The sequence below is a fragment of the Thermobia domestica genome, chromosome 11, assembly GCF_964235325.1.
Source record: "Thermobia domestica chromosome 11, izTheDome1.hap1.1, whole genome shotgun sequence".
Classification (NCBI taxonomy): Eukaryota; Metazoa; Arthropoda; class Insecta; order Zygentoma; family Lepismatidae; genus Thermobia; species Thermobia domestica.
This window is the reverse complement of record NC_137464.1, coordinates 252,535,183-252,562,907: the sequence shown is the minus strand read 5'-3', so window position 1 is coordinate 252,562,907 and position 27,725 is coordinate 252,535,183. Positions and strand designations below refer to the sequence as shown.

The 27,725-nt window shown below is 35.5% G+C and overlaps 1 protein-coding gene across 1 annotated transcript in view; it reads right to left on the bottom strand.

Annotated features, from left to right (window-relative positions):
- The window catches only part of LOC145663802 (uncharacterized), a 107,073-nt gene that overhangs the window by 17,260 nt on the left and 62,088 nt on the right, over positions 1–27,725 (bottom strand). Inside the window, exon 3 of the mRNA XM_081729891.1 lies at positions 22,758–22,898. Within this exon, the coding sequence (XP_081586017.1) occupies positions 22,758–22,898 (141 nt within the window). The remainder of the gene's footprint in view (positions 1–22,757; positions 22,899–27,725) is intronic.

Genomic DNA, 27,725 nt, shown 5'->3' with positions numbered 1-27,725 from the left:
AAATCGGACAATCCGTCCAAAAGTTATCGTCGGATGCCACATGCAAACAGACAGACAGGGCGGCCTGTAATAGGGAGCTTCGCACCCAAAATTCTCAAGGTTTGTTTCACGACAATCTCAAATACTCGAAGGCATTCGAGCGCCGGAGAGTAAATTTTCGAAACGGAAGTTTGATAACTCTTCAGCCTTTTCGAATTTCCTTACTTCTACCTATATCAGTAGCTATCTCTATACAGAACTTTAAATTAAACCCTCGAAATCATATTAAAATTATTTTTCTGCCTGCCCCCTTATTGGCGCAATCGGCAAAGTGACTATTAGTAGACTAATGGTGTCTTGGATTCCAATTCCATTCAGGTGATGCATGTTTTCTCTTCCTCTTTCTCTCTTCTGACAGACTGCTTAAACCTTATACAGATCTGTGGGGAAAAACTTTTCCTTCACTTCATTGCTAAGGAGAGAATTTTAAAATAAACACTCTGCATATATGTAATACATATTATATACAACTATGATAACCTCGAATTCGTTTCTTCCAAACACTCCGATAATCCCGAACTTTTCAAAATATTCAAGCGACTCGACAAATGCGATCATATTGATATATTTCTATATTTGCTGCTTTCAAACAATTCGAGACTCCCGAAGAGTTCGAGTGTCTCGAAGTTGTCTAATGTTTCTTACATTTCGAGTGGCTCGAACATTTTGAGAGTCTCGAACATTTGGAGTGTCTCGAACATTTCGAGAGTATCGAACATTTCGGGAGTCTCGATCATTTCGAGAGTCTCGAACATTTCGGGAGTCTCGAAAGTTCGATAATTCGATAAAATTAAAATTCTTTATCGATGAAACGGTTTTGAAATTTTATCGAATTGTTATCGATTACTCGATTATCGGAACAGCCCTATACTAAATAAAGCATTTTCATATATTTTTTTTAAAAAATGCATTAAGAACTATTTTGTTAATTTCCACTTTCAAGTTTTTTTCTAGTACACTAAGTACATGGAATGTACATAAAAGAGTACTTAAAGTGTTGTATATTTACCGGGTATTGAAGCCTACTTTATAGACTAAAGCAAATCGGATGTTAATAATAAATTAGGATAATGCATCGCGATCATAGCTGTGCTACCTCACATTTTAACCTTTGTTATTCCAGGGTTTTTAAAGCTAAAACTATTAGTGTCTTTCTCATTTCAGAGAACAAGAAGACATGGAGAGATTTTTAGCTGTAGTTATTTTGTTATCAGTTATTTGTATTATTTTATTTCTTAGCATCGTTATCATTATTATTACCTATCTCAAAGGGAACTGCAAAACTTATTCTAGTAAGTGACGTCATACGAGTGTACCAGAATCTGTCATATCTTTTCCTAAAATTGACTTTGTCAACTCTCACGCTTCATATAGTGAAATTCGTTATGAAGTTCAACGGAATCTTCTGATAAATTTTCGAATCAAAATGTTAGTTTTTATGATTCTCAATTTTTAACATTTTTACGACGTATTGACCTATTTATACCAGTGAATTTTCAAGAAACCAAAATTCTTTCTGATTACCAGAATGTTAATGGTTTAATAACGTTGTGCTTTGATACCATGAAGAACACCTTCACTATTAAAACCTTTATACCATCCACCACCTCGGAAACGCACGAATAGACATCATACCCTGTGAACTTTTCCTTCATCGAGAAAGACATGGCTAAATGAACTTTACTTGAAAATGGCATACCCAAGTACAACTTTCGTTTTGACACTAATAAAGATAAATATCAACTGATGTACAAATAAAGTGGATTTCAACCAAATTTAAAAGTTACACTACAAGACTACCAATATTATGAGCTACAGACAACAAAAGTTTTACTGTATCAGTGCTTCAAGTGACAATGCTCAGTAATAATATTACAGTGTAAATAATGAAGTGTATGCCTTTAAGTGAAGGCTGCAAATATTTTAACAGTGGAAAATAGTTATTTTTATATTTTTTTTTTAATATTTGGTGATTATATTTATTATATTGTACTATTATGTGAACAGTGGATTCCTGAATATTTGCAACTAATACTTTTTTTTCTTTCAACAAGGAGACAAATTAAAGCGGGGGAATGTAGTATACCAATTTTTTACAAAACCGAAATTACTGTAAATATTTAAACTTTTGTAAAACTCCATGTAAACAGTTCAAGGCTGGCTTGAGAACAAAATATTAACTGTCTCAACTGAATGAATTAAGTTAGGACTGTTTCCCGGATCTATTCCGTTTCCAGGATCTACTAGCTGATATGCCCATTCTTCGTATGGATCAGATAAAAAAAATCTATAAGAAAGTGAACAACCAAAAAATATCGGTCATTTTCTACTACTTTTAAATATCCCGATAAACGCCCCCTGAGACCCCCTGGTTTCCAGCCGACGGGGGCTGTACTTGGAAGTCAATGCCTGTACGAGTATCACCATTCATGTCAGCGACTGCGAAAACTATGGATTTGACATTAATGTCGATCATTTTGGGTTATTTTTACATGTCTCTGTAACTCGCCGGTGTCTCCCGGCCCGCATAAGCAAACACGATCTTGAGTTTCACCACCGAGCTCAGGAATCCGGAAAACTATGGATTTCACACTAAAACTCAAAATCAACTCAACTCGAAAATTATAAGTTTGTCTCGTCTCGAAATCTAAGCTCATTATTATCGATACGATACACAAAAATAGAAAAATCACTAGTGTTGCCAGAAACGAGACGAGACTGCTTAAACGATATCTGGTCTTGAAGTGTCACTGCGTAATTAAATGCGTTATAGGGCTTGCATCTCAAGAAATGTTTAGGAAGAATATTAAACATTTAATGTGGAAGTCTGTTATGAAAGAAGTAGATAGAGAAGAACGTCCTTTAATGCATTTACTTAAGTAGTGATGCCAGGAAATGAGGCAATCATATGATTTTCTATTCGAGACGATAAGTAATGTAAATATTTATTAGAAAATTCCTCTTATTCTCCCACATTTGCATGTCTACTTATACACCCAAAAATACGACTTTATTGGAACGAACGTTTTTTTATTTCAAAAATAAAAAAAAAAAACATTTCTGGGGGAAATAGCGGAAATTTTACGTTTTTATGAATTTCTTATTCAAATTCCACATTGTTTTCCTATAGTAGATTCTAAAGTCAAAAGAAAGAAAAAAAAAACCTTCACAGCATAATCCTTTTGTCCGTCCGACGCTCGCTATCTTGATTGGTTTTCAAACTGGCATGGCATTGTAACCACCATATGCAAGTTATGAAACCTAACATATTTCTCTCATTAATTGGGTTTCTTAACTCCTTATCAAGTACCTAAGCCGTGTGTGTTTTATTGGTTCCCTTAAGTGAAACCGGCATAAAAAATTAATAAACCAAGAAACAGGTACAATAAAATTGAGTTTTAATGTAAAATTTTGCTTGCATTTTACGTTGGAAAACTCTCGTAATCACGCTACTCCTGAGGTTTACCGTCATAAGACAATCCATTCTACTTTCGGAAATAGCTAGGGTTGTGAATTGCACTTAAGTGTCATAATTTAAGTTAGATTCATGATAGTTTCAAATCTAGGATTTTTAGATTTCTGGGCTTTCGGCATCTAATGCCATTTAGCCCATCTCGTTTTGAGAGATGACGTCCCTCGGCAAGCACACTATCCGGGGAAAGGGAAGGAAGGAAGCGGCCTGGGACCTATATATGAGGTACCGCCCCGGCATTTGCCTGGTATGAATTAGAAAAACCTCATTGAAGATTGCTGGCCTAAAAAGCTTTGAACACATTTTCGATCGAGTGCCTTCATCGAAAATCAAACCCGGGACCACTTGCGTCGAAGGCGAGAGCGTTAGCGACAACGCTACGCGGGGCCAGTTTCAAATGTATACATGTACGCAAAATTATGCTTGTTTGCGAAGAGTAAGAAACTTCTTATCTGCTTCCAAATGATTGTGTGAAATCTACAAGACTGGGTTAATTGCATTAGGAAAAGTTAGCGGGAAAAATTAACTTCAAAGCAGCGGGAAACATTCAATAAAAACATAAGAAAATGAGACAGGAGACTCATGCATAAAAGAATAAATGCAATAAAGCTGGATTTTTAAACCTCCATATCCCTTACATGAATTATGTTTGCCGCTCATAATTTCGAATAAACATCTAGTACAACATGATTATGGTATTGATTGGTATGATGGCAATGTAGATTACTCGTTCTTACTGCTATATGAGTGGCGGCTAATGTTAGTGTTGCAGCGTTGCGCAACGACCAAAGTGTTTCAAGAAAAAAAATATCATTATCAATAGTAGTAAAGAACAGAAAAAATACTTTTTAATACTCGCATATATACACTTTAAATAACATATTTTTTTTTCTTCTGTAAGTCCGTTCCGTTAATCCGTTTTAAAAAGCGAAAAATAATCCGTCACAGAGTCTCTAATTTATATTGTGTTGCAGCGAGCATACAACGACCAGATTTCTTCAGCGCGGCAATTGGAGCAAATGTTAAGTCTCCTTTCCACTATCTCAGAAGTTAAAGGGACTGGTCGTTGCAGTGCTTCTGCAACACAGCACGGTTTCCAGTGAACGAGAAGGATGTTCGCGCTAAATAAGATTTCTGAATTTTCTTTCATTAGCAATTAACAAATGAAATTTGTTTTTATGCATTCATATTTTTAAATTACGGGAGCATACTGAAGCAAATCAATTTAATGACAATTAAAAAAAAGTGATTGCAGAATTACAAAATAAGAAAGAAAATATCTAGTAGATGAGAAAACAAATGAAAGTAGACCCGCATTTACAAGTTAATTCTTAGCTTATATTGATGATGAAGGCTTCTTCTACAGTAATTTGTGAATCAAATATTAATAAGTCAGTATGTAGAATCGCCCCTGCCCCCTCTGTGGATAGTATTTTAGTATAAATATATTTCTTTTATAAAATAAGTATATTTTATACTCTTGATAAAACTGTATGGTGGAGAACGCCACATTGAACTTAGGACTAGTTAGCAATGCTCAGGGGCGTACCCACGAGGGGGTCCACCGGGTCCGGACCTCCCAAAAATTTCGAAACTTGACTAACATTTGTAGACTTTCTTAACGAACTATACTTGTTTAACAGAGAAACGATTGATGTAGGCTAAATATTTTATTTTACGCCTCATCATGTACTCTTCTTTTCTGATAAAAATAATCGTTGTATATTTTTTTCTAAAAATATAGGTGACAGTAAGTAAGAATTACTTATCGTCTTTTCGGGTGCAGTATAAGACAGGTTCCATATTATGTAGACGTATTGGACCTCCCTCAAATACTTTGCACCCCTCTCAGTTAACATTTCTGGGTGTAGAATTGGCAGTGCTGTTTGTTTTGATGTTTTTTTATTTTTGGCTTGCTGATCCTTCATCTGGCGTGTTTCGAGGTTTCCTTTCCAGAACATATCACATTGGTAAGCGTTGTTTCGCCTCATGTGGAAGTATATTGCGTTCATCGTGCATTGCGTAACAACCAAGACGGATAATTTGGAATGTAGTTTTTTTCTTTTACGTACATGTGTGTGTGTGTTGATGTATGAATATGTGACATTCGAAATTCATATACCTGTACCTCTTTTGTATCAGCTGGTTTGGTTTTTAATTATTAGGTTTAATTTTATTGTGTGTGCTTTAATTCTGTAAATAACCTACAAATTCTGAATGAATTGTATACCATGACTTCTGTAAATAACTTACAAAAAACATTGACCAGCTTTCAACTGAGGAAAAATTTGCAATTAAGGCGTGGACAAAACAAGCAAAGGGCAATTTAGGAGTGTGTTCGAAAAAAAAAAATCCAGTTTAAATTTACAGGATATCTTATGGCAGTAGTGTCGTTTGCACCAGATACATTTGCTCAATTTATTTTAAATTTTCCTGGATAAACTGTGAATAAAGTGTGTTCAATGTACATTTTTTTAAAAAACACTAATCTCTGCTACGAACTCTCTTCAGTCAACGCTGAAGAGGAATTCGGATTACTGTCACGGACTGAGTTCGCAATAATCTAGAAAAAATATTTAGTGAATCTATAAAGCTTCTGAAATTAATATTAACTGTACCAATTTCGTCAGCAAAAGACGAAAAGTTTTTTCCACATGAGAAAGAATTGACACTTTCAAAGAATTGAATGTCCGAAGAAAGGTCGTCACTATTGGTTATGCTTTCCATTGAAAAGACTTGACAATAAGAATACCAGAGTTCAAACAGCATGTATTAGACAGACTTGCTCCAATCAAAGAGAGGAGAATGAACTTACTAATTAATTAAGGCGATTAATCGGATAAAATGTTCTGCAGTTTTTATTTTTTTAAAAACATAATTTTATTTAACATGTCACATAGCATTTGCATCTAAAGTTATGCTGATTAGTCAATGAGTCAAATTTATATCTTCTGTCTCTTATCGTTCGTACTGCAACACCCAAAACCACAATCCACCGGCCGCCACTGTGCTATATTAAAACAATATTGTGCTAATACCTATACCTTGTATACTTATGGTAAGACACGTCAGGACTATCTGCTTCTGTAGCAACTATTGGAACGGACAGTTGTGAATTTAGAAGATTTACAGTGCCCAAAAGCTTCTTCCTTGGGATTTCATGTCTATCACAGATTATTTGAAAACACAGATTTGAACAATTTAAGTGTTGTGTGCGTGAAGCTTTATTATATGCCGAATACTTAAAAATCTATGGTTATGTTTTATACGTAAATCCAAATAGTTCAACGTATGTTCCATCAAAAATAAAACAAGAAGAAGAAAGTAGGGACGAAATAGACTAATAAACATGTATAGTGATCAATTGTTACAAGTGTTACTAAAGGAAAAATGAAATGAAATCTTTAAGTTTAACGTCCCACGGTTAGGCTAAAGGAGACGGTGATAATGAGAAATGAGTGAAATGGTGGAATGAAGAAAGTGGGAGGAAACGGGAGAACCCCGAGAAAACCCACGAGCACGGTGTTTGTTCACCACAAAGTTCACACGGCGCGAGCTGGGATCAAACCAGGGACCCCAAGCACCGGAGGTGAACGCTCTACCACTGAGCCACCGCGCCCCCTGTTACTAAAGGACTGTATTGGTGGTGCAAATATGAATGGAATTTATCCCATTGATTGTTTACCTATACTTGGTCAACACCCAGTAGGGCTGATTATTAATTTGGACAAGTCCGATTTACCTGGTAGCCATTGGGTAGCGATATATATCGATAACAATAAACATGGATACTATTTTGATTCTCTAGCACAGGGTGTGCCTAAACTAATTCAACAGTTCCTACAAAGGAATTGTAAACTCTATTTTGTAAATACTGTACAAGTTCAAGATAATCATTCTATCATATGTGGATATTGCGTATTATATTTTCTGTATTATATGATACGTGGTGTTTCATTCGAAAAATATATGGCAAAATTTGAAAATAAAAGATTAAAAAATTAAAATTAAAGATTAAGATTGAAGATTAAAAAATTAAAATTTAAAAATTAAAAAATCCTACGCTTGTCAGAAGCACACGTAGAAAATAATTATCTTTCTTACAATAATTTTAAGGTTACAATGAAAACATTAAACTTGCTGTGACTTTGGTAAAGGTTCTGGATCGCTCATTTTTCCACCAATAATTCAATTGCAATGCATTTCGATATGCACATGCCGATTTTCATTCTACTTGCTTATGAAATGAACAAATTTCATTACAAACGGTACCTTGTAATTCTGCTAATGGTGAACAACCTTTTCTTTCCAGATCCACAACGTTTGCTAACGCAAAGATTTTCTTTATCCAAATGGATTTTTCCCCGCCTTTACAAAGGAAAGTTGCATCTGATGCACAAAAATCATACATAATATTCCGGATATGTGATACGAGATAGCCAGTCTTACTAGACCATGACAAGCCATGCAAGTGGTTTGTAAGCCAATCGATATGTTTTTGGCAACCTATTGGTAAATCGTTAAATGCACATGGTACTTTTACTAAACAATGGAAATTTAATGTATCATCACACGCAGTAAGACAAAATTCACGTATCACTAATTCATTCGAGGAAATCTTAAATCTCGGTATGTCTACAATATACATTTTATGGCAAACTGAAATTTCACACAAACGTTCCATGACAACAGGAATAAGTTGTCCAATAAATTCAGTATTTTTTAAACATTAACCAGTTTTTAACATAAAGTTTGTGATTGAAATTTCACGATGCCGTTCATGAAAAATTTCAAAGAGTTATACTAAAGTCATCATTCAACAAGGGTTTTCCAAGAAAAGTTCTAGGATTATGCTGCATACCACTTTTTTCCATTTGAGCGTAAGTGTACAGTTATGGTTTCTAACACACAATTTTCACTAATGTTTTGTCCACAATTCTCACTATCACAATACATGATTAAAAATAATAATAAAAAGAAATCAATTAAAATTGAAAACAATACATAATTCACCACATGTCCACATATTTCCCATAGTCCTTCTCTAGTAAAATTTTAACTAGCGTCGGCCTATATTCAAAGTGCCACACAAGATCCCTGAAACGTTCCATAAAGTTCAATATCATTGCAAAAGGCTACCTATGCTTATTTCAGGAAAATTGAGAATAATTCTTCGCGAACCTCATATTTTGTTACAGCTTTGTATCTATAGCTTCGTATCATATTTTGTATCTATAGCTTTCCGTTCGAGAGATTCCATATCCGACACAAAGTAATCATGTATCCATTCACTGCCGTCTCCGAACCCGCAAGCGAAACAAATACATCTGGTTTCCAGTATATTATACAGTGTTTTATACAATCCAATTATGTTCTTCTACAGTACACTCACATGGTAAATTCAAAAAATCTTCCAACTCCCATTTCTGTTGGTGAAGGTGTAGGGGAATATTCTTCTATTTCATGATCGGTCCACAATACATCAAGTGACGGGAAAACTGCTGTTTCCAGTGGCGGAGGTTGCGGGCTGACCAGTGGTTGGGATGTCCCCGATAAAGACGTCAATACACCCACGTTGGCCGGTGTAACTTCTGTTTCAAATGGCGGAGGTTGCATGCTCACCACCGGTTGGAATGAAAACTCTGTTCCCGGTAAAGATGTTAATACATCCAATTAACACGGAACTTCTCTTTCCAATGGCGGAAATAGCGTGGTCACTTCCGGCAATGTTGAAAACTCTGTCCCCGGCAAAGATGATGACTCCGTGAAATGCCTTTCAGCTTTTCTATTAAGATCCGAAGGTTTCGGTAAATCCATGTTTTAAAACCAATCTATAACTCCTTTTCACTAAAACACCGGGTTTTTAATATGCTTAGTCCATCACGTGATATCCCATTCCACATCCACCGGATCTCCACAAATATATTAACTTATACGAATTTGATCTGCATATTTCATTTCTAAAGGCAATTTATATTTTGTTTTTAATTAACATTTTTTAAACATTCTAAAAAGCGGAAATCATTCATTATACGTTAAACACATTATTCGTTCTTCACAAAGCAATATCCATCCTTCTTAATATATTCTAAGAATCTACATAGAAAAATAATTATGAACTATCAACATAATTCAGTATCCTTCTTTTGTTTTCATTCTAATATCATAATTCAACGTGTTAAACAACCTAATGTGTCATATCTAAAGAAAAAGTGCAACGGATATATAGCTCATTCATATGCAACATAAATGTAAATATATAATTAAAAGCTATTCATCAATGTCAAGTTTTATTTGAAAATGCAGAAAAGTAAAGTAGCTTACTACGGTAATGAAGATATAATTAGGAACTTGCTCTACTAGATGCCAACAAACTACTGGGCGAATTACAACGTTGTGAAAACTTCACTTTCCACGTCTGTTGTGAAGACTTGACATTCCGTGTTTTCTGTCACTCAGTGACAATTATTTCCGTGTGAAACAGGAACTGCGCACCCCTGTGAGTTTAGATAGAAACCATTCCTAGTGAACACTGGTCGCCAGCTCTAAATTTCTACTCGCCAATAGCGACCTGGCGACCTGAAATATTGTGCTCTATTGCATACTATACCTTCAAAGCTTTCAAACTATACCAAGCACGAACCTGAGAGGAGAAACAGTGTTAAAATGTAAAATTTAGAAAGAAATGTGCATTTCCTGTGCTTAAATGAAGAAACATAGGATTTATTTTTTGTATGGAACCAATACCATGAGAACATGACATTTTAAAAGAATTGTTAAGTCCGTCCTACCTATATACTGAACGTGGGAATATTACATCAAAAATAGACAATTTTAGATTTTGACGATTTTCAAAAAGCAATATCTTTAAAATCCAAATTCGATTTGCATAAAACTTACCTGTAGACAAAGACGGTATTACTTTTGTCTGGTGGGAGATATGATTTGCTAATACACCATGTGTAATTTGGTAAAGTCTAGTGAAACTCGCATAGGATTGGCAACACTGCGTTTAGTTTTAATTTCGCAAGTTGTGTATATGGTTATGAAACCAACGTTGTATATTGACAAAGAAACTGGTACAGTAATACATGTGCAATACACGTGAGTGGGAACGCTGTAAGCAACAGGTTGCAGCATTGCAGTAGCAAGTCTGAGCATGCATTTGAATCATGGCTGTAAATCTGTGCTGATGTAGAAGTGTTGCTCTGCATGGAACGTGTGTGTTAGGTCATTTAGCAGGACAAAGTAATCTATGTATACTGTGAAAAGAGAGATATCAACAAATGAGAGAAATTTAGAACGATTTTGCTGCGCCACAGCGCGAATATCTAGGACTCCAAGGAACTGTATTACCAACACATCACAAGCAGAAATCGTTTAAATAGTTGCCGAAGGGAAATTAGTGCACGTGACAGCAATACTCCAAAAAAACAATTATGAGAGAAGCCATGTGATGAGTTGGTTTCCAGTGTTAATACTATGGATGCCCTCAATGTTAGCACTGCCGTTTTGGATTCTTCTTAGTCTCCTGTCAAAGAATCAAAGTGAAGTGTAAGAGGAGGAAAGGTTATATTGAATGGAAATTAAAACAGTTTAAAACTACATTTACGGGTGCTTCAACTTCAAAACTGTATGAGGTGTTTGATACATCACAAGTGCATTTGACATTTGAAAAGAGTTCAATTTGCCAGAAACGTATACTGCAGTTTCATAATCTACAATTTAGCAATTATCTGAAAAGCTCAAATTGCTTTCTCTCATACCATTTTGTTTTTCGAGATATATATATATATATATATATATATATATATATATATATATATATATATATATATATATATATATTAATCACCAACCTATACTAACCAGATGATCTATTTAATTTGTAAATCAGGACCTAAAATAAACTGGTCTTTTCAATTATTGTACCTGTTTTTTGCCTGTAAATTTATTGACATTGATAATCTATATATATAAAAGAGAACGTACAAAATCCTTTGTCCGCTCATCACGCTAATACGGCTGAACCAATTTCTTTCATTTTTGGGGGGTTATTAGGATTTGGACCCTAGATGGTTTTTATCATATCACTTTAATTTTTAATTACCAGTGTCTTGAGATAATTGACCATTCAAGTGTCCATACGTACAAATCCTTTGTAATTAGTTCATCATAGGTAAAAATAAACGTATGTATATGCAACCCGCATGACCGTGTCACTCGGCGGGTTAACATAAATGACAGGCGCTATAATGTTAACATCTACTGCAATTTGAAAGCGAAAAAGTAAAAATTATCTAAGTAACAAAGTTTATTGCGTTCCGGGGTGACCGCAGCGAAGCGGGGTGAACGCTGCTAGTGTGGTGATATATACAACTCGCACGTGAGTAGGGTGGGGTCACTTGGTGAAAGATTTGTAACCAGATTTTCGATTTTTTTTATAACCAGATATAGTAATTTTGGAGACTATGATGACTTTTTTCAATGGTGAAAAAAGAGTATGGGTTATGTACTCGTTCTCTTTTACGACCACTTTTTTCCAACCCGATTTAATATAGCAGGGGGTGTATTAGTTCTCTTTTACGACAATTTTTTTTAACGCTAATGTAACATAGCAAAAGTTACATAAGACTGTGAACACATATTCCGATCAGAACTTACACAGAGACTACGAACATTTATTTTCGCAACCCCCTGATAAAAAACAAAGCAGAGCTGATAAAAAAAAGTATGACCACTTTTTTAGCCTCTACGTAACATAACAGAAATTACATAAGAAAGGCTATGGCCCCTTTAATGACCCTATTTAACATAGAGATTACACAAGAAAGGCTAATTACGCAGAGACTACGACACCTATTTTCTCAATACCCCTATGTAATATAGCAGAGCTGATAAGAGTATGACCACCTTTTTAACCCATATGTAACATAGCAAAAATTACATAAGAAATATTACTAACATAACATACTATGAAAATAATGAGGATGTACTAATTGTCTTCCTTCAGTCCGTATTTAACATACCAGAGGTTACATAAGGTAATGGCATATAATAGAAATTCCAACCCCTATATAATATAGCAGAGATTGAAGAATACAAACACATATTCCAGCACAGTAATCTTTAAACCCCTATTTGGCATATAAGGGTGTACTCGTTCTCTTATGATAACTTTTTCACAAGCCCTAATTAACATAGCAGAGATTATTAAAGAATATTGCCTTTTTTCAATCCCTATACCAAAGGCTACAAGCATTGTTTTAAAACCCTATTTAACATAGAAGCAGAGACCTCGTTTGTTTACAACTCTTATTTTACACAGGTTTTTTGAATATGCTATTACGAATATATTATTTTATGTGAGATACGCTCTTTCAACTGATTTGGATGAAACTCGGTATATAAGGGTTTTTGAACATGCTAATTACGAACATTATATATATATATTTATCTAAGTCTTTTAGTTTACGTGGGATACGCCCTTTTATAACAATTTTAGCTGATTAGAATCATACTCAATACATAGGGTTTTCTGAACATGCTGATTACGAACATTATTTTTATCTAGGTCTTACCGTTTGTGTGGGATACGCCTTTTTATAATAATTTTAATTGATTTGCATAAAACTTGCATATATGGGTTTTTGATGCTGATTAGGTATATATTTGTTTTTGCCTAGGTCTTTTAGTTTATGTGGGTACGCCCTTTGACCTACATTACAAGTCGTAGTCAATAAAAGATCAAATATTTAAACGTCTATAACTCGTGAACGGAATAATATATAAAAACAGTGTTTTCACATTAGCAATAGGGCAATGGGTACTACATATTAAAAAAGCAGCAACCTCGAGGTCAAAAGTCAAATATTTAACCATGTGTAACTTGTAAAACGGTACAACATATTGACATTTTGTTTGCAGTTTTTAGTATAAGGACACCAAATAGTTTAAGTGACCTCAAGTCAGCCCTTATAAGAGAATGGCAACTTTGTCTAACCCTATTTAACATAGCAAAAAATGCGAGTGAGGTCACACGAACGGCGTTTGTCTTTTTAAGGCCTCTTTTTATTATAGTAGCAATTATACAAGAAAGACTACGTCCCTTCTAACAACCCTTCTAACATACCAGAAATTATATAACCAATTTAAAAGACTAACTGTCCTTTTTTCAAATCCTACAAAATATATTCTATAGAGCCTCTTTTGAGTACGCATTATATAGGCCAGAGAACAAAAGGTTGATTATTTAACCACGGTACCTCGAGGTCAAAGGTCAAATAATCTCTAGTGTATAACTCGTACACGATACAGTAAAGAAATTCTGATTTTATGCTTGGTATGAGGACAATAAAAAGCGGTGACCTTCTGAATTTAATGTAACCCGTATAGTGAGTCATTTTATAAAATGCTATTACCATTTTTGTCGTGACTACGAAATTCACATAGCAACGGATGACTTGTTCCCTAACATCCCATAATTGGAAGTTGCTTTAATATGGGTCAGTTTGGTTATAGTGTATCACTTTTTCAAAGTTAAATTTTACATAGCTTAGAATTTTGTTCTATTTTGTACATCTTTGTATCAACCAGAAAAATTGTACCAAATTCAAATCAATTTCAAAATTAAACTCGCTTGGAATTTTGTATTAGCTCTGTACTTCCAAAAATGTACTATTTAACAAATAAAGAAGAGCCATTTTAAAAATTAAGTCATTTGAATTACCTGTATGGGGATATTTTTATTTAGCTCAAAATTTTGTCCTTTTTTGTACTACCAAGAAAATTGGTTGACCTATTTAGTTGTGGTGCGACATTTTTTAATTCTGAATTTTGTACTATTTTGTGTTATTTAAATAAGCGAAGGACCATTTTAACTAGCGGAGAAATTTTTACTTTCTCTAACACCAAGAAAATTGGTTGAATTATTTAGCTGTGATGTGACATTTTCAAATTTGAATTTTGTACTCTCTTTGCATATTTTTTTCCGAACCAGAAAAATATTATTTAAAAGTAAAGAAGGCCCATTTTAACTAGCTCAGAATTTTATATCATTTTGTGCTACTCAAATAAACGATGAAATAAATTTGGCTGGCCTATTTATTTTTGTACACATTAGAAAAAAAATGTTATTTAAATAACTGAAGAATGCCATTTTAACTAGCTCAGAATTTTATACCTTTTTGTACTACAGGTACAGTCTATTGTGCGCCTTTCCTGTCTGGTAGTGTGGAAGGCAAACGGGTATTAATATTATTGTTTTTTGCTCCTTTACGGCATTCTATAGACAAAAGCTGCTTAATAGAAATTAATGGAAACATTAAACTAAGTAATTCTATAGTGCTTCTAGTTAGTGTTCGAAGGAAATTTGGAGTTTTACATCCCATTTAGTATTAAAGCTATGTAAAGCGCTGAACGTAAGACTTAATTCGGTAAACACTGGTCCATATGCCTTAGTGACCGGAGAGGAAGTTAAATTTTAAATTGGTTCCTTTTTTGTTCATAACGACCTTGGTCTATAATTTTTGACCTAATTTTTGACTCACACGGAATATTACAACAATGCAATGCTTATTTTGATGGAATAAATTTTTTCTGGTAATACAAAAAGTAGCCTATACAATTCGAATTTAAAAATGTATTATTACAACTTACTGAAGAGAGCAAATTCTCCTTTGTTTGGTAGCATTCTACAAATACTTTCTTGGTGTTACAAAAGTAAAAATTTCTCAGCTAGTTAAAATGGACCTTCTTCGCTTATTTAAATAATACAATTTTCTGGTTGGTACAAAATATACAAATAATACACAATTCATTTTTTAAAAAAAGTTGCACTACAATTAAATTGGCCACTTAAATTTGTTCCTTTGTTTATTTCAATAGCAGAAAAGGTATAACATACTTAGTTATAAACGACATTTCTTTGGTTATTTATGTAATACATTTTTCTGGTTGGTACAAAAATAAATAGGCCATCCGAATTTATTTCTTCATTTATTTCAGTAGTACAAAATATAAAATTTTAAGCTAGTTAAAAAGGGTCTTTATACTTTTTAAACATACAACTTCTCGCTGGTACAAAAATAAATAAAACGCTCAAAGATACTCTTCGTTTATTTGAGTAGCAGCAAATCATATAAAATTCTGAGCTAGTTGAAATTGATCTTCTGTGCTTCTTAGATAATGCATTTTTCTGATTGGTACAAAAATAAATAGGACAATCAAATGTATTCCTCGGTTTATTTCAATAGTACAGAAAGGTATACAATTCTGAGCTAGTTAAAATATTTTTCGCAAATGCCTAATTCATAGTTTTCACAATCGCTGAGACCCATGGTCAAACTCCGATCACATTAACTTCCAAATTCATCCCATCTGCCTGCGGACCGGTGATCGGAGGTATACCGAGACATGTAGAAATTAACCAAAATGAGCGATATTAGTGCCAAATCCATAGTTTTCGCGGTCGCTGATATCAATGATGACACTTCCATTAGCAATGACTTTTCAAATTCAGCTACCATTGTATGAGGGCTGGGTTCGCCTGCGGTTGACTTGCAAATACACCCCCCATACGAAGAATGGGTATTTCAGCTAGTATACAATAAAAAACAAAAATATTCCATCTTTTTTGTCTTTGCTTATAGCACCGTCTAATGGCAACCATTTCACTTCTAATGGCGAAAGTAACTCAAATCTAGTGATTTTTCAAGGGGCTTTCACTCTGTTGCGAATCACGCGAGACCAAAAATATTTTATTGCGACGTTATGACCATTCAGTACTTTAACATATACATTTTTGATAGAAGTCTAAGGTGACGTGCACCCCTGTAATTGAAATGAAATGAGCCAACTACATAATGACCCAAATTTACTTAAACAATTTGTGACTGGGCATGAGTTCTGGTGGTGTGGGTACGATTCTGAATCAAAGCAAATTTCTAGCAAATGGAAAATTCTAAATTCACCGCGTTCGATCCAATGTGAAAACAATATTGATTTGTATTTTTTGTTATGAATGGTACTGTCTACAAGGAATTTGTTCCCCAAGGAAGAGTGAACCAATAATTTTACTTAGATGTTTTAAGAAGATTGCGTAAAGGTGTGAGACGGAAACGTCCAGAACTCTGGAGAAGTGGAATGTGGTTACTGAACAACTACAATGCCCCAGCCCACGCGACTATGTACTGCGACTGTTCTTGCCAAAGAACAACATAATGGTTCTATCTTATCCCCGTTCTCACCTGATTTAGTGCGTATGATTTTTTGTTTCCGCAGCTAAATAAGAATCTGAAAGAGAAATGATTAGGTGACATCAATGAAGTCAGAGATATTACGGAAGCATTTTTAAACAATTTTGCGCTAGAATGATTTCAAAACCGTTATCAACAGTGGAAATAATGTTGGGACAAATATATTAAAGGACAAGGACAATATTTTGAAGGTGATGACAGTAATGTACACTCATGTCCAAAATTATTCTCACATTATAAATATGTTGTTGTAAGAATATAATTTGATAATGAATTCGCCCGGTATGTCTTATAATGTTAGTATGTGTAGTGTATAATCGGCACAGACACGTATGTGGCAAATTTCATGTCAAAAAAGCAGTAAATAAGAACAATAAAACGAAAATAACTTCATTGTCCATTTAGCAACATTTTGTTTTACTCATTCTAATTTTCGTATTCATAATTCTTGTCCTATGAAATTTACCACAAATATACATTTCCCGATGATACACATAGTATCAGTATTAAAAGTACCTTGCAAAATCATTATCAAATTATATTCTTAAAAGAAGACGGTTATAGATATGCGACAATCATTTTGGACATGAGTGTACACGCAGACATGGGTACCTAAATGTATCTAAAGAACGTACACGTAGACAAAAATTAATCAAGATTAAAAAGAAAATCAGTTTTGGGGTACCTTCGCATATATGAGCATGGTAAACAATTTGAGTGTTCTTTTTCCTCTATTAGTGTTGATGTAAAAAGGGCATAGCAAGATAAATGATCCACTTTATATATATAATATGGTCCACATAAGAATTACCGATATGACGCTATACGAAGTATTTGTATTATTCCTTTATATTATATAGAATACACATACTTATTTGTATAATGTTACTTGATTGTATAGAGGTAATTTTATGAGAAATAAAACATAATTCAAATTGGGTTAAATTTTGTTGTAATTCCTCGTTTGTTCGATTATATACATGGATTTTACAGTAGGGTGATTTGATTTTTTGATGTTTCTTGCTGCTTGTAAAGTACAGGTACATTATATTTTTACTATTTTAATATGATAAAAATAACTAGCTATATACAATATACAGTATTTACATTAGACATTCTATTTACGATATATAAGCTATATAGGGTGTAACAAAAAGGTACTGCAAAATTTCAGGCTGGATTCGTTATGGGTAGACAAGTAAAAAAGTCCATATGAGCATATGTCGGGAAATGCATCGTTAGACTTACGGTCACTGTGTCGCCTGACGGTGTGAAATAGTCACATTCTGAATACCCTCAATGTAGCTCAAGCTAAACCTCAATAGCTCGGCGCCTAATTAAGCTAGGAAGATAATTTTGGTATTAATGTCTTCCTGATTACAATAAAAATGTTCGAGATTCGAAACTAGGATTATCCCCGTAGGAGTCCGTTACGCTAACCATTCATCTAACACATAATGACATAAACATGCTATTTTTTAAAGTTGTAGGTTCGCATCCAAGTGACTCTGTTATGCGCATTTCCATTGCTTTTTATTTTAAAAATCGCTTTTAAAAAGTCTAACATGTTACGACAATTTATTTCATTTTCCAATAGAGTTTCGCAAAAGGGATTTATGTCTGAGTATTTGGCACTACTTTATCAGACGGTTCTACAAAAAATAAATCAATTAACACAGTATTAACAAATATTACTGCATTGAAAATTGTTCCTAAACAAAGGGAAGTTGATTATGCACCCTGTAACTAAGCTTCAAGAGGGTACGTTCAATGTCAACGGTGTAACTGCCGAGTCAACTTTGGAATATTCCATTCTATTAGTTTCTAACGTAGCTAAAGTAAAAGTATCTGCATGACTGCGTAGAGTTCTCCGTGGCTGAATGTATCAAGTTATTGTTTTATAACTAAAGGCTAGTTGTTTGAAACCTGTCCCGGAAACTGAAGATTTTTTAAAATTCCTATTTCCTCACATCTTAAGAACTTGCTCTCCCCTTGTAATCATCTGATGCTTTAAAAGAGTTCTCCACCTTAACTCGATAACTGCCTGATATGATCCTCGCAGTTCGGAAACTTTCCTTGTTCTGTTTCAGAAAATCACAAATTTCGTCATAATATGGATGCTATCCGATCAGTTTTATTTCCCGATACTAAATTTGCATATAGAGCCCCTTCGTGACTAAGCGGTTAGCGTGGGAGACCGGATTCGATTCCTGGCGGGAGCTCATGTGTTCATGTTGATCAGTAGGTTTACGTCTTCTATAGTTTCGCTGCTGAACCTGACGTTAAACTGACAATCAACTCAACTCTAAACTTGCATATATAAATCATCCCTCTCTGTCTCCATATTTTGAATTTCTCTCCCTTAGTGTCGTCGAGTATGAACGCACATGGCTTGAGATAAATCCTTCGACTCTTGAAACCAAATGTAAGCGCTCTAGCAATGTACTATCGTAACTCTATGGATTTGTTGCTAAGAGCAGCATTATTTTAGATTTTATTTATTTTATTTATTTAGTCTTACTTTACATGGCGAAGTTAAGGCTCCTGCCTTGTCTCCCACTTGACCATGCAATACAATATGTCATAATTAGTAATACAATAAAAATAATAAAATATATAAAACACTCCAATCAAACGTACACACACACACGCGCGCGCGCGCATCACATCGCATGCACACATAGATTATTTAGATTACTTCAAATAACTACATAATGTAATCACATACATTTAGCGAACAAAAGATATAAAAGGTAGGAAGTATAAAAACCAGCATTTTTTTTTTTTTTTTTAGATATTAGTAAGCCTCTGTTTAGTAGACTTATGGAGGATCTGCTCAACCGACTTCTTAAATAGGTTGATTAACTGAGATTGTCTTGTGTTGGATGGAAGGTCATTCCACGCACGGATAGTGGATGCAAAGAACGCATTCGAGTAGAATTTTGACGAATGTGGGGGAAGAGAAAGAAGTTTATTTACACCTGATCTTGTATTGTGGTCGTGGTAAGCATTTAGTGGTTGCAATCGTTGAAATAAGTAGGAAGGTTGTTGAAAGCGCAAAGTCTTAAAGAGAAGTGTGAGTCGATGCAAATCACGTCTATCGGCAAGTTTCAAAAGGCCCAGCTTTCTGTAATATGGAGTTAAATGATTTGATCGTTTGAGATTATAGGCAAACCGTATACAGGCATTTTGGATACGTTGCAAACGGTACGCTAATTCTTCATTTAAGTCTGATAGAGCTACATCACAATATTCAAGGTGAGGGAATATTAGAGATTTTACAAGTAGTAGATTTGTTTCAGTGGGTAGAATTTTCTTTAGTCTCGTGAGTGAATGCAAAGACCAGAATGCTTTCTTACATACAGGGTTAATGTGAGGTTTCCACTCAAGGAATTGATCTATTATTACACCAAGATTTGTAACGGTTTCAGAAAATGGAATAATTGTTCCATTTATCTCTACTGTTGGTATATTCGAACGGTGCATTTGTATAAGTCGTTTAGAGGAGACACAAATGCACTTCGATTTAAGTGGATTTATGGTTAACCCATTTTCAATTGACCACAAGTAAATGCGGTGCAAATCGTCATTCAATTTTTGAATTGAATTGTCCAAGTTTTCGGGTTGACTTGAGATATATATTTGAAAATCATCTGCGTATAGGTGATACTTACAGTATTGTAAGACAGAAGGAAGGTCGTTAATGTACAAACAGAAAAGGAGAGGGCCGAGGACACTTCCTTGAGGGACGCCGTGAGTGAGATTCCGCAGTGCAGAAGAAGTATCGGCTAGGGTTACAAACTGCTTCCGTCCCTGTAGATAATTTTTGACCCATTTCAGAGCACTATTGGAGAAGTTGAATTTCGTCGCCAATTTATGGAAGAGAATTTTATGTATAATTGATTGAAAAGCTTTAGAGAAATCTAGTAGAGCAAGAACAGTTACTTGCTTTCTATCCATTGCTAGTCTAATGTCGTCAGTGACATAAGTAACAGCTGTAGCAGTACTATGGTACTTTCTGAAACCTGATTGAAACGGATCAAAAAAATTGTATTTCATTAGATGGGTTCGTATTTGATCACTAACAATGTATTCTAATGCCTTTGAAAGAGCAGGTAAAATACTAATTGTCCGAAAATCATTAATACTTGTGATATTACTTCTTTGGGAAACGCTAGGACTTCAGCTGTTTTACAAGCAGATGGAAAAGTGCCGCTCATAAGAGAACGATTGAAAATATCAGTGATGGGATTTAGTATAAAAGGCAAAAGTTTTAAAATAAATTTAATACTAATTTGGTCAGCTCCAGTAGCATTTGATTTTATTCTATTGATGGCCTTCATGACTATTAGAGAACTGACACATTCAAAGGAAAAAATGTTTTCTGTACATTCTGGACTCTCATCATATGTAATTTTAGATTCTGTATTACTTAAAAACTTAATGTCACAAAAATTGTTATTAAGATCATCTGCAGTAAATTTATTGTTAGCCATATTTTGTTTCCTACTGCTCTTGATCCCTAATATATTTAACTTTTTCCAAAAAATTTTCGAGTTAGAAGTGCTATTCGCTAGGTTCGAGGCAAATTCCATTTTGGCTTTCCTAATTAAGTATGTACATCTCTTTCGTAAGATTTTATATTTTTTAAAACACTCGTCAGCCTGTACTGGATTATTTTTACGAGATTTCGTGTATTGTCTATAAGAGGAATCGCGTTGTGCCATTAAATTTAGAATTTCTTTAGTTATCCACGGGGAAGAAGGTCGCGATACTTTGCGTTTAATGAGTGGAGCATGCTTATCAATTAGTGTTAATATCGCGGTATTAAAGAAATTCAGTTGTTCGTCTATAGACGGAGAGTTGTAGATTACCTGCCAAGGGATATTTGCCGCATCAAAGAAAAGGGCAGCTTCATTTATTTTGTCCGGAGAGGGGGGAGATTCTCCGCTGACATAAGGGTTTCACTTTTTATATCAGTGTTTTACTATACATTTGATCAAACAATATGTGTTTATCAAACTCAATGGTGGGGAGAATTACACCCTTGTGTCCTGTCCAAATGACGCCCCTGAAATATCTGCTTGAAATAACTGAAAAAAAATGAAAATAATCATCGAATAACACTCATTCCTGTCAGTAGATGTTTAGAGCTTTAGACTTTCGGAAGCACAAAATCTACTGCCGTGATTGCAATTTCCATAGATTTCACAACGAGCACTTTTCTAGCTTGCAGTTTTTGAAGAAGGGAAAGAATGTAAATAAAGGCGTTTATGAAACTATGGGAATACTTCGACATTTTTAATTCTGGCTCTAAAAAGGTATTTCAGAACAAACGAATGAAAGAAACGGTTTTAGAACTATGAAACTTGTAAACATGGTTCCTGTTTTTTTTTCCTGCCTGATTGGAAAGAGTATATATATTACGTCACACAGACCGCTTTACATAAGGAAAGAAGGAGAGAAGGGCGAGTTTGATTGAACACCAGTAGCAGGTAGTCGATCGAGGCATGTGTTTCTGAATGCATAATCACACGGCGCAAGAATTTATTAGTAAGTTAGACTTGAACTCTTTGTAAGATTTTCTATGCCACGAAATGTACAACATGGATTTTATTTAAGCCCTTTAACTTTACCTTATTATTAAGGTTAGTTAGTATTAGGGTTTTGTGTTCCTTTTAGCATGAAGCTGTATATGAGAAGTGCACCTACAGCTTAACGTGGGATCCGAACCACACACGCTCCCCTAGTAATTAAACTCGGGGTTCTTCCTTCGCGTTATTATTAATGGATCGCAACCACATAGGGTTATTTTGGAAGCTTGGGGAAAGGCATATACGAGATTTCATTAAACTTGGATTAGATGAGATTATAGGAGACAAAATGCTGGTTGAGTCGAGTGGTAGACGCTCGCTTCGAAACAAATACACTATTTTTAACACTAGAGTAAAAATACAATCTACATACAGGAAGATTAAGATTGTGCTTACCACCACTTTTGGCTGTGTCTCTTTAAAGAAAAATGATGCAATCACAATAACCAAAGCAAGCATGGCGTAGGACACATAAATACCAAAAAGAAAAATTTCCGGCATCTGCTTTACGATGACCACACATATTATTGCTAGAACCTGTAAATATTTTTTTTAAAAAATGAAAGCATTATCTCTATGGCGGCGGGAACGCAGTACATGGAGAGAGAGACAATATATTTATTTAAATTCGAGAATAAGTGCTCTACGTTGTAGGGCTGTAATATCGAAAGATATAACGGTATTTTTATTAAGCGAAATTTCAGTATTACTCATACCGAAATTTCAATGTATCGAGAAACCGAAATGCCGAAATATGAATATACCAACCAAATATCTGAATGATTTTTAACAATTTTTTCTATATGTTCTGTCTTATTAAAGCAGAAACCTAATCAATATTTTTTCTACTTTACATGCAAGTAGTACTTTACATGCATAGGCTATATTTTCTTTCTTGTTTTTTATAGTGGAGCCCCGCTAATCTGAACTAATTGGGAACGAACCCTATTCTGATTACGTGATTTTCGGATTAGCCGGAATAACAGTAAAATCGCGGTTTGAAGTGGGTGAACGGGTCTATTGTGTTGTGATACATAGCGTATAGCAGTGGTTCTCAAAGTTTCCGATAGCGCAGACTCCCTATTCATTCCGGAAGTGATCTCGGACCCTCTTGCAATGCTATCTGAAATTTCACATGGTATTAAAAATATACTAATTCGAATTACTACTGACAAGAAAAAAATAAGAAATATAACGCAATAAGTAATTTATTCTAAAGATAAACGATTATTTCGTAGTGAACGAAATATCAATTGAAAATACAGTACCTTTCAAGACTAAAAATTAATCTTTTTTTTTTTAAATATAAAGGTAATCCACTTGATAAACAACGTTTTCGAATGTGGGGTCAGTAATGTCAGGAATGAAATTCTTTTTGTTTTTCCATAGTGCGTTGAAATCTAGAATAATTTTTGTCACCATCAATTTTAGGTCCGATTCCACATTAAGACGATTTCGCTTTAAAGTTTTAATACTGCAAAGAGCAGAAAAGGTCTGCTCACATAAGGAAGTGGTAGGGAAAGGCATCACTGTTGCAATGCCTTCTTAGACAACTCTTCATACTCACAGCACACACGCAAACCAATTTGAGTCGAGAGTTACTCGCAGTGGCGGATCCAGGAATATATTCACATACAAGTCAAAACATGCAAAATAAATAAATAGTTTGGGAGGAGTTTCTTTCTTTTTCTTTTTTTTTTTTTAAGATCCCAGACTTGAGGGAGGCTTCATGTTTATAAGCATAGGAATGACTAACATTTACTTCTTTTTTATTTAAAAATCAGGAATTGTTGGTAGTTGTGGGACCATTTCCCATTTGAAGATGAAATCCACGAAATTCCGAGGCGTCGTACAGTTACTGTACAACTCCTTTTGAAAAAGTGCCCTAACAAAATAGGAATTTCTCTCGCTTGAAGTAGTCCTATGTAACAGTTGAACGGCTTCAGAGCAGACATTTTGTAAAGTGGGAAAACATTTAAATTTACAAATTTATGTATAATTTTTAATTGCTTTCTTTTTAGTAAGTGAAAAAATAATTCTTGTATAACAGCTGTGAGTTATATTTTATAGCAACACGTTTCAATTTTTAGGCGTCGCGGACCCCACTATGAGAACTTCTGACTTATCGTATTTCAAAACACGTTATGTGACTACAGTATATGTACTGTACTGGAAAAAATATTTAAAATGTTCGAAAAACTTGATGCCTAGAACAACAGGCTCTATTGCTACACCTGCCGATATAATGCTTATGAGACCATGGCAAAAGTACGCGTTGTCCAATAGGCTGTCTTCACTGCGACAAAAGACAATAACTAAGTTTGTCTTGGAACAAGTAATACTATTACGGTACTATGGTCTATTGTAGATACAGTACAATACTAGTACTGTACACTACCAGTATTGTCCGTTCAGTTTTATGTTACAGTACAGTACTTATTACTACATTACTGTATTTCACGAATCTAGGTCAAAACCCCCACACTCAAGAAATGTCAAAACGCCCACATGATCGATCATGGCTGCCACACAAATGGACAAATCTCCAAAACGCACCAACGGTCAAAACCTCCACAGCCAAAACTCCCACATTCAATAAATGTCAAAACGCCCACACGATCGGTCATAACTCCCACACAAATGGACAAATCTCCCAAACGCAGGAACGGTCAAAACCCCCACAGCTAAAACTCCCACACTCAAGAAATCTCAAAACGCCCACACGATTGGTCATAACCCCCACACAAATGGACAAATATCCCAAACGCACGAACGGTCAAAACCCCCACACTCAAGAAATCTCAAAACGCCCACACGATTGGTCATAAACTCCACACAAATGGACAAATCTCCCAAACGCACGAACGGTCAAAACTCTCACTCTCAAGAAATGTCAAAACGCCCACACGATTGGTCATAACCCCGACACAAATGGACAAATCTCCCAAACGCACGAACGGTCAAAACCCCCACAGCCAAAACTATCCACACTCAAGAAATGTCAAGACGCCCACACGATTGGTCATAACCCCCACACAAATGGACAAATCTCCCAAACGCACGAACGGTCAAAACCCCCACACCCAAGTAATGTCAAAAGCCCACACGATTGGTCATAACCCCCACACAAATGGACAAATTTCCCAAACGCACGAACGGTCAAAACTCCCACATTGAAGAAATCTCAAAACGCCCACACGATTGGTCATAACCCCGACACAAATGGAGAAATCTCCCAAACGCACGAACGGTCAAAACCCCCACAGCCAAAACCATCCACACTCAAGAAATGTCAAGACGCCCACACGATTCATCATAACCCCCACACAAATGGACAAATCTCCCAAACGCACGAACGGTCAAAACCCCCACACCCAAAACCCCCCACACTCAAGTAATGTCAAAAGCCCACACGATTGGTCATAACCCCCACACAAATGGACAAATTTCCCAAACGCACGAACGGTCAAAACTCCCACATTGAAGAAATCTCAAAACGCCCACACGATTGGTCATAACCCCGACACAAATGGACAAATCTCCCAAACGCACGAACGGTCAAAACCCCCACAGCCAAAACCATCCACACTCAAGAAATGTCAAGACGCCCACACGATTGGTCATAACTCCCACACAAATGGACAAATCTCCCAAACGCACGAACGGTCAAAACCCCCACACCCAAAACCCCCCACACTCAAGTAATGTCAAAAGCCCACACGATTGGTCATAACCACCACACAAATGGACAAATTTCACGAACGCACGAACGGTCAAAACTCCCACACTTAAGAAATGTCAAAACGCCCACACGATCGGTCATAACCCCGACACAAATGGACAAATCTCCCAAACGCACGAACGGTCAAAACCCCCACACCCAAAACCCCCACACTCAAGAAATTTCAAAACGCCCACCTGATTGGTCATAACCCCCACACAAATGGACAAATCTCCCAAACGCACGAACGGTCAAAACCCCCACACCCAAGAAATGTCAAAAGCCCACACGATTGGTCCTAATCCCCACACAAATGGACAAATCTCCCAAACGCACGAACGGTCAAAACCCCCACACTCAAGAAATGTCAAAACGCCCACACGATCGGTCATAACCTCCACACAAATGGACAAATCTCCCAAATACACGAACGGTCATAACTCCCACAGCCAAAACCCGCACACTAGTAATCGGTCATAACCTCCAACGGTCATAAACTCCCACACAAATGGCCAAAACTCCCACACATAGCAACGGTCACAAGCCCCACATAAATGGACAAAACCCCCACACAATCGGACAAATCCCCCACACTCTGAAATGATCGTGATTGAACGTCTTTGTTGCGGCTCTTTATGACGCCCACTTTAACGTTTCTGTCATTAGAAAACGGTGCAAGAAGAATAGTTGCAAAATCTGTTTAAGTGGAATAAAAAATGTTATTAAAAAGTAGAAGGGCAAGATATGCAACCAGAATCATTTGAGAGTGTGGGATGTTTGTCCGATTGTGTGAGGGTTTTGTCCATTTGTGTGGCAGTTGTGACAATTTCTGCATGTGGGAGTTTTGTCCATTTGTGTGGGGGTTTTGTCCATTTATGTGGGGCTTGTGACCGTTGCTATGTGTGGGAGTTTTGGCCATTTGTGTGGGAGTTTATGACCGTTGGAGGTTATGACCGATTACTAGTGTGCGGGTTTTGGCTGTGGGAGTTATGACCGTTCGTGTATTTGGGAGATTTGTCCATTTGTGTGGAGGTTATGACCGTTTGTGTGGGCGTTTTGACATTTCTTGAGTGTGGGAGTTTTGGCTGTGGGTGTTTTGACCTGTTCCCTATTTGGGTAGGTTTTGGCTGTGGGTGTTTTGACCTGTTCCCTATTTCACTGATACTAAACCTATAAGTTTCAATATTGTACTATATTCTATTTCAAAATTTGTGTAATTGTCGTAATGTAGCTTAAGGCCTAAATACAGATATTAAAGAAAAAACTGTATTTACCAAAAGTTTATTTTGTTTTCTATGAAAAGATGCACCCATTCTCATCGTTTTAATTATTAATTTCCTAAAACCGTTTCTTCGCCACAAATGAATAAATGAAATTTTCCTCCCGGATCTATTGGGATTAACCGAATGTTGGGATTACCGGGACTCCACTGTATTTTATTATCTTTCCGCTATACACAAATACATTCGTGGTTCTTTCTTCTTCTCTTATTTAAACCAAGGTATATATTCTCGATGTGCGTTTAGTGTTGCAAAAGTATATAAGGCACCAGAACTAGACGGAACTCGAATTTCCTCTGTTACATTAATGGAACATATTTCTTAAATAAAATACACTGAGAGAAATGCATACTCCAGTCGGCA